An 8,698-nucleotide genomic window follows, 5' to 3' on the forward strand; every position below is an offset into this window, starting at 1 on the left:
AACGTTACCACGGGCTGTGGAAGGGTTGACCCCCAATGTGTCCGCCACCAGGAGATAATCTTTTTCTTCATCTTCGAATGATCGTATAATTCACTCGAGGTGCTCAAAGGGGATTCTATATTTCTTGGAGGCATTGCAACGGTACTGAACAATAGCACGAACTGTACAGTATTGCCGAACAGAAAAAAATACTGCACAATGTTGTCTACATTTATCCGTTATTTGTTTGGAAAGGGTTGCATAACCTTTTGTCAGAATGCGAAAGCTTATAAAATATCTAGTTTGGTAAAAAAACCCACTCAAATTATCTATTGTTTTATTGAAAAAAGATTTTTGGTTAATGAATGCAAAGAAGGTCTAAATGTTTGTATAATCGCACTAATTTATGTCATGTCCGTATAAATGGTTGTCTATAAATTCAATTGAATTCACTCTTTTTGTTAAAGATGTCAATAAACACTAATAAATATAAGTTAAATTCATATGACTGTCAATTCGCACATTTGTCTATAGATTTTTTGTTAATGATCGAATAAACACGCAGATTAAAGTACATTTTTCGCCTTTGAATGACGAAAGGCGCGAATGACTGTCGATTTTTGCGATTGAATGTTACTGGCGATGTAAATATCGCTAATGAAATTTGTGTTCACGCAAATGAGTGCTTTTTGACGAAAATGAATGTATATTCGCGTTATTGATCGTATATTGCCGCAAATGAATGTATATTTCCTGGTAATGAACAGCAAAAGGTGTAATTACTACAGCACACGTGAGTTAGTTACTAATTAGGTCACGCAAGATTTTTTTATTCGCTTCGCATATTTTTAACAGGCTTTCGATGCAAACTGTCCGGAATAGGGTACCGTCTGTAATTGGGGCAACACACTGTAATCACAAAAGATATGCAACATGCAAGGAACAAATTTTTATTTTGTATCAAGTGGACTATCGTATTAACCTCCACAATGTATTATTCAGCCATTGACCGATTGTTGTAATTATCTCAAAAGCTTTGTCGTTATTAGAATTTGGGATTGCACTATAACAATAACAGTGTGGTGTTTGATGATACTGTACAATGATACATAGGGGACTTGCGCTAAGAAATCGCGTGACTTTTGGGTGGCAAACTAGCGGGCGCTCAGGCTGTTTGCGGCAAAATAACAGCACAAAAAAGCAACTTATTCAGCGCTTACGAAATTCTTATTTCACAAAAAGGGTTGTTTCATTTAAAGATTTTATTTTTTCCTCGTTCTCTGGTGTGACGGGCGCAGTCATTTCCGATTTGTTTTGTTTGATTTTTTTTTTTGAATTTGCCACCCAGAAAGGCCACGTGATCTCTTGGCGCAAGTCCCCTGTTAGTAGTGGAATTCATCAACATCATGCACATTTCCATCTTCTGATTGATTAATCAAGTAACATGTTTGTCTCATTGTAATCTATTATCACGAATCAAATCACCATGTTATACTCAAATGCAATCATGGTATCATTAAAGCCGCATTGTCACCAGTTTACTTCCGGAGGTCCGACGGAAACCTCAACCGTTAAAAGAAAAAATAATCTATTTAAATCCGAGATAAAAAAAAAGGCCATCCGCTCTAAATTATCAATCACATCCTCAAAGTTACTTCCAATAAACACACTGCTTTCAATATTTTGAAATATTTTTCGCGTTTTCCGTTAAAAATCATCGGAGATTGCTACGTAATCGACCGGAAGTAAACTGGTGACAATGCGGCTTTAAGTGATAACATAACTTCTCCATACCATACGAATTTCATCTCAAGGCTGATTGATAAGGCCATCACACAAAAATATATTACTTCAAATCCACCACCATTGCGTATATTAGGCTGTCTCAAGATCTACAGGTTCTTGCTTTACAATAACAAGCTGTGGTTTTTGGTGCAGCGGTTCTTGTTTTAATGGTTTATTGTGTTCTGGTTCATTGTGCATTACTTCTTTATGTAGAGGTTTTTTGTGCATGCTAGCTTGATGTCGCTTAAACGAGGCAAAATAAGTGTAACATTTACCACATTTGCTGCAAACATATTTGCTACAATTTCCAAGCTTAACTTTCACAGTTGCTTCGTTCACACTTCTTTTGTTTTGACTTGCCTGTTGAGTACCTGTTTGTTTAACACCCCGTTGTTTTACACCAGTTTTTTTCAAAGCCCTATGTTCCTTCCACTCATGCGATTCAAGAAGTTTGCTGTCACTGAACCGCTTGCCACATTGACAACACTGAAAGGGCTTATCACGCTTGAGATTTGGGCGAAATAGATCAATATTATGCAACCTTTTAATGTGTTCTAGAAGTCGACACTTTTTCAAAAAATCTGTACTACATATTTTGCATTGATGTCTTCTCCGCTTCTCGTGAACAGTCCTCACATGGTCAGAGAGATGGCTGATAGAAAGAAAGCATTTTCCACATTCTCCGCATTTGTATGGTCTTTGCCCTTTGTGCACCCCCCTGATATGCTCCTTAAGATAGCTTTCATTGTACAGGCACTTTCCACAATGTCCACATTTAAATGGATTTTTACCACCATGAATTGTCTTTTGATGGTTGTGTAGCTGGTTGTAGGAATCAAAGAACTTCTGACATTGCTCGCATTCAAACTGATCAAGAGTATGCATTGAGAGTATATGATTTCTCAAGTGAGACTTCCTGGAAAATGCTTTACTGCACTCCTGGCATTTGTGTGGTTTAATTTTGGAGTGCACACTGCTGACATGACGAACTAGATCGGAAGACCTTCTAAAACGATGACCACATTGTATACACTCAAAACCTTTTTCTTCACCAAAATGCAATGTTGCCTGATGTCGTTTCAGCGTGTGTGACATGGAAAAGCATTTACCACATAAATTACATTTATATGGTCGTTCTCCCAAATGTACAGACTGAATATGATGCCGTAGGTTGTAATTATCCTTAAAGGTGCCGCTACACTGTTCACACTTATAGGGCCTTACTCCTTCATGGACGATTTTCCCGTGACACCTGAGAGCATTACTGGTTCTGAAATATGCTCCACAGATGTCACAGGTGTGAGGCCTTACTCTTTGATGCATATTCTTCATATGACTATTTAAAGTATGGAGATAACCAAAGGTTTTTCCACACTCTTCACACTTAAAATATTTCTTGCCATGATGAACAACATGTATGTGGACCTTGAGGTAATTCTTTTGGTAGCTCTTTCCACAGTAAGGACAATATCCTTTAGTGGCATTTTCCCCATTACCAGGGTCAGAATGTGGTACAGTGCGCTCTTGGGTTAATTCATCGGGCCGGCATACTTCATTGTTACTTTCCAATTGTTTTGCTTCTTCTTCCCACTGCATATCTTGTGCGATAGCTGCGATATTCAGTTCCATACCTAAACTTGATGGTGGCTCTGTAACAGCAATGACTGTCTCAAGCTTGACAATGCTGACATCAACAAGCTCTGGTTGCTCATTTGGATTGTTCATGGTGGAGCACTAAAAAAATACCAAAACAATATTCTTTATATTCTTAGATATGGTAATTTAGAAGTAAGGGATCAATTTTGTTCACTTCTTCAGGTGAGACTGAGCTCTCCCATAACATTACTATAGCGGAGCTCCCACGTGAAGCGCCGCGTGAGCGGAGCCCCATACCTAAGAAAAAGTGTAATATAAAACAAATATGGTAACAAATATTGGTAACCCATCGACTCGAGTTTTTCCTGACGCGATCTCCGTCCGTCCCTTAAAAGCATTGTATGACAACCAAACTTGGCAGGTGTCATGTACGTGTCATGGGAAGTGCAAAACTATGGTCACGTGATTGGTGACGTCACCGATGACGTCACTAGAAACAAAAATATGCTGACGTCATCAAAAATATATATATATTTTATTTAGGGAAACATCCTGTGACAACAAAACTCGGTAGGTCACGTGACGTCATCGATGCCGTCAATAAATTAAAACTACCCTGACGCTAAAACATCGTATGGCAACTATGCGTCATGTAGATGTTGGGGAAAGGGGGTATAACAAGTTGGTCGCGTGATCTGTGAAATCGTTGACATCGTCAAAAACATAAATAATTATAATATTTAACATTCAAAAAAATTATTAACGAGAATAAGCAAAGATCTGGTCGTTTGGAGCTCCGCTTTTAGGCAATGCCTAAATCTATATATTACCAGAGCTGTAGTAGGCCTTGAAATATTGAGGGGGGGGGGCACAATACAGAAACATCAAGAAAATATTGTGGGCACAGCCATAGGGCCCAAATATTGAGCAGTACCCCACCCCCTGTTACCGCCCTGTACAGTTTATTTCCCTAAGGATTCAACCAGTGGTTTTAGCTATGGTCTTAATTGTTATGGTGCTATTATAATCCAGACACCTTAGAGCATTTTTCAGAGGGGGTGGGAGGGTGGCAAGTTTTACAACATGTGTTTCTTTCAAAGAGGTGTGATGGGAGGGGGGGGGAGGCAAAATACAGTATCCTAAATCTGCTCAGATTTCAAGTACCAATTTTGACAAACTTCGAAAATCCTAGTGCTGTAACCTACATTAAAACATGAATTATGCATTTGTGCCAAATCCAAGTCTTTTTGCAAGCTCTGTAGATATTCAATAAATCTTGTTGTTTTGTTATTTGAAAGGTATTATAGGTTTATTGGATCGCATAGGCAGAGTTGACTACAAGTTTTTGGTGAACAGGTAATGCCTGGTGCACACTAGTGACATAATGACATAGACACGCACACTCTTATGTTCATACATGTTTAGCCTGACATAACCACATGGACATAATGACATAGAAGAAAAAAACATGTTTTTTCTCTATGTTGTTATGTCCATGTCTTTAATGTTAAACCATTCACACTTGAACATACAGACATAAAAGTGTGTGCACATATGTCGTTATGTGGTTATATCACTAGTGTGCAGTAGGGGGAGTTTGACACTCTTCCCATGATGCACTTTGTCAAAGTATATTATCAACCACGGCGCATCGTGATGGCACACAGATGACCTTAGTAATGAAGTCAGTGTGGACAAGATAGAATTGTTCGATGCATTCCAAGGAAGAAACTAGATTGATTATCGCAAAATCCATCGACAATGAAAAATCAATATTAAAATTTGAAAATGGACGTTTTCTTTGCCTTCCAAATCCACACGGCCTGCACAGGCACTGGGAATGGTGTCACTTTTGATTGTGCGTGAAGTGCGCGCAGACAGTTTTAAAAAAAAAAAAACTACAATAACCTTATTTTCTAGCCAAAGTCTGCAAAATATTCCTCGAATTTAAGGCTTAGTTATATTCTAATTATCTATTTGGCAAACCCTCACCAAAACTGTGCTTCATATCTTATTTTAGTCAGTCAAAAGCAAAAGACAACCGGTTTATGCAAACCCAGTAAAAAAGAAAGACAGCGAGATGATGTTGTCAATTTTCAGAGACCAGTCGAGTAGTCTATCTTCAAGGCCAAAGTTCGCCCCCTTAGGAGTGAGGTAGTTTAGTGGTTGACCCCGATTTACAATTTACTTAAGGCCTAATGAATTGAATTAGCTAAAGTGTTAGGGCAGAGAGTCCTTAGAATACAAAATATTTGGTTAAGAAAAATGTAAACAAACAAGATAGCAGGGCAATGTTACAAGTCTTAGTTTGCATCGCAAAATCCAAACCCAAATCTACTCACCATTATTACATAATGTATGAAAAAACACACACATGAGCTAGCTTGTGCCTCAAACTATAATTCCTTATTTTCATTTTACTTGGTTTATACATTAAGTAAGGATAATTTGGCTAAACTGCAGAATACCCGTCCACTTATTTGGATTTTTCTTGTATTTACTGCCTCGTTCTATAGAAATCGAGGTGTGAAGTCTCATTGTTAACTCTTTGTGGACTGGTATTCTGCAGTTGCTCCAATAATTTGACATTTTCTCTGATGCATTTTGACGGATTTCTCCCACGAATTTTGCGCGTATTTTGTTGCTTACTTAGAAAAGCATGCGCAAGTGCTCATGGACAGGGTGACCCCTCCTCTAAGTGTGCACCAGGCATTAGAGAACACGAGTCTTTAGGTATTTCGGATCGGATAGCAAAGGAAATTCTTTTGCTACAGAATCACAGCTCGGCAATACCCCAGTCCAAATTGCTTTTTATAAGTCAGTAATAGTGGCACGATCAAATGAATAACCTTTAAACAGCCAATGGCCGCCCGAAAGGAAATGCCGACAATACCATGAAGAAATCACTTCTTTGCAGGCGTTAATCGGCATAGCACTTCGATAGCCACTCGTGTCCTACAATATCATGTTGTAATGCTTGAAATTCGATTGTAACGCGTACCTTTTTGCTTTTTTCTCCGCTAGATGTGGTACGATGTGGTCAGCCGACCATGTGAACTGCAAAAACGCTAGCTCCGCATTGGAGCCTGGGAAAGCCACAGGAGTCCCACCTTGCCGTGCCACGACGGAGAAACCACAAATAATGTTTGTTTTGAATTCCGGTTTATTTTTGTCGCAACATTCTGGCACTCATGGATGTTAGTTGCATGAAGGATGAAGCAGTCTCTACTGACCCATAGTCAGATTTACAACTAATTTTTATTAATAATATAGTTATAGTCAAGAGAGCATAAGATAAGAGAGGGAAACTTTGGTATTACCCGCGCGCCGTCGATTCCGAATCTGGCTATTTTTAGTAACCACCACCCCACCACTGCGCGTAAGCATTTTTACTCACTCTACCCCCGCGCTTTGGCATTGACATCTTGTTGTTTGCCGCTGATTTGTGGCTTGAAACCGAAAAAAAACACCCTATTTGCACAAATAACATCGAAAATTTCATTCTAGCATTAAAGATACAGGCAGTTGCGGTTTATTAAGGGAATGTAGTACTTCGAGAATTGCAAGATTTTGAAAACGTGTTAAAAAAGAGACTCCATTCAAAATCAAGGGCGGAAAAAACATCGTGCTTTAAACACCGCTTCCGCTCTAGCTTGCTGCTTCTTCGTAGTTTCTCATTATCTTTCTAATGGTCAAACGAAATCTGTAAGTTAGATATGATATTGATTTTGTGAATATTCCGGTTAATTGAGAAGGAATCCAAGAAAAATACATCTCATAAAACTATCCTTGTAGCGAGTGAATGCATTTTTGTGATGATCAAAGCCATCAAGCTAAGGTATCTGAGCTTCTCTAATAGTGAGAAAATAAAGATGGAGATATTACCTGGCCCCCACACACACAACGGCCGAAGGTCCACTTTCGGTTTCCAATGTACGTGCTATTTTTAGACAAAACCATAAAGCATAAGGTAGATAACTCTAGTATGTAGCCAAATCCGACAATAAACTTCCCATGGAGATACTGCAACGTATATAAAAATCCATTTTTGTTCTTTCGGGAATGGTCAGATTTTTATCTTAAAGTGTACTAAAAAAATTCTACCGACGGCTAGGTCTGAAGCCTACTTAGGGTAAACCTTGTGTGAACTCAGACCGAACTTTCCTGCCTTCGTTAAAAAGTACGAAACGTGAATTGGTGGCCAAATCCCGATTGTCAAATACCACTTGAAAAGGGAGGCGGCACGCCTATAAGTTTCCCGAGCAAAAGTTCAATCTACTTAAAACAGGAACTGCTTGGCTAAACATGCGAGCTATTTATATGCGAGCGTTTTATATTTCGCTGTCAAACGCGATAGGTTAGCTAAACAAAATGCTTTTAGTCGTTCCATGGACTTCAATATGCTGACAGCCGATCAGTATATAATTTCTAGATGCTAAATATATCTTAACTACGTGTTTGACTTATTCCTGCGTATATAATTTCTAGATGCTAAATATATCTTCACTACATGTGTGACTTATTCCTGAGTGACAGGTTACTAAAAATAGCAAGGATGGCAATCGACATGGCGCGCGGGTAATACCAAAGTATCCCTCATTTATCTTATCCTCTTTTGTTAAAGTTTTATTAAATCGCAGTTACAAATTGAATAACAGATGAAGGCGCAATACAAGGGGGAGGGGTGTTGGGTGGAAGTAACAAAGATGGTGATGGATTTCAGCCAATCTTAAGGGAATTTCGTGGTTTAGAATTTAGACCAGCAAACTCTGTTCCTCCTGCCCTAGTATGGGTCCGCTTCAAAACAATCCAGCCCCGATAAAGTCCCCAATTTTTGCAGTTATTTTTACTGCACCATTTATCATAAAGTGTTATAGCATTGATGGCCTAGTGGTTGGCAAACCAGGGGCGGATCAAGAAGTTTAAAAAGGGGGGGACCGAAGCAAAAGTTTCAAGAAAGGGGGGACCGGCCTTATTGTTCATCCGTATATTTCCTTATAATTCTTGTTGTTTGAAGCCAAATGTCTAAAAATAGGGGGGGGCAGGGCCACTCGCCCCCCCCCCCTAGATCCGCCTCTGCAAACTGGCCTCTCATCGCTGCAACCGAAATTCGAATTCCGGGCTCTGAACTCGAGGACTTTTCTAGGATCAGGTCTGGATTTGAATGTGGTGCTGTTAGTGGGTTAACTTGTTTCTCCTACGTTTCCAGTTTTTTGGACGAGACCCAAAACACTGTGTGCTATTCGTAAGAGTAGGGAGTTGCTCCCGGTTGCCTAGTTATCTCTCTCTGGACCCAGAGAACGAAGAGCCCGCGCTTTGATCATTATTGTTCTTGCTG

At 39.3% G+C, this 8,698-nt stretch overlaps 1 protein-coding gene across 1 annotated transcript; it reads right to left on the reverse strand.

Annotated features, from left to right (window-relative positions):
* Nucleotides 1-1,683: 1,683 nt before the first annotated feature.
* On the reverse strand, nt 1,684-6,618 carry LOC5510131 (gastrula zinc finger protein XlCGF26.1). The gene is made up of 2 exons (XM_001630559.3): nt 6,362-6,618; nt 1,684-3,498 (listed from the first exon to the last, which is right to left on the reverse strand). The coding sequence occupies exon 2, from the start codon at nt 3,487-3,489 to the stop codon at nt 1,855-1,857; it is 1,635 nt and encodes a 544-aa protein (XP_001630609.2). The 5' UTR covers nt 3,490-3,498; nt 6,362-6,618; the 3' UTR covers nt 1,684-1,854.
* Between the last annotated feature and the right edge of the window lie 2,080 nt (nt 6,619-8,698).

This window comes from Nematostella vectensis, chromosome 12 (assembly GCF_932526225.1).
Source record: "Nematostella vectensis chromosome 12, jaNemVect1.1, whole genome shotgun sequence".
NCBI lineage: Eukaryota > Metazoa > Cnidaria > Anthozoa > Actiniaria > Edwardsiidae > Nematostella > Nematostella vectensis.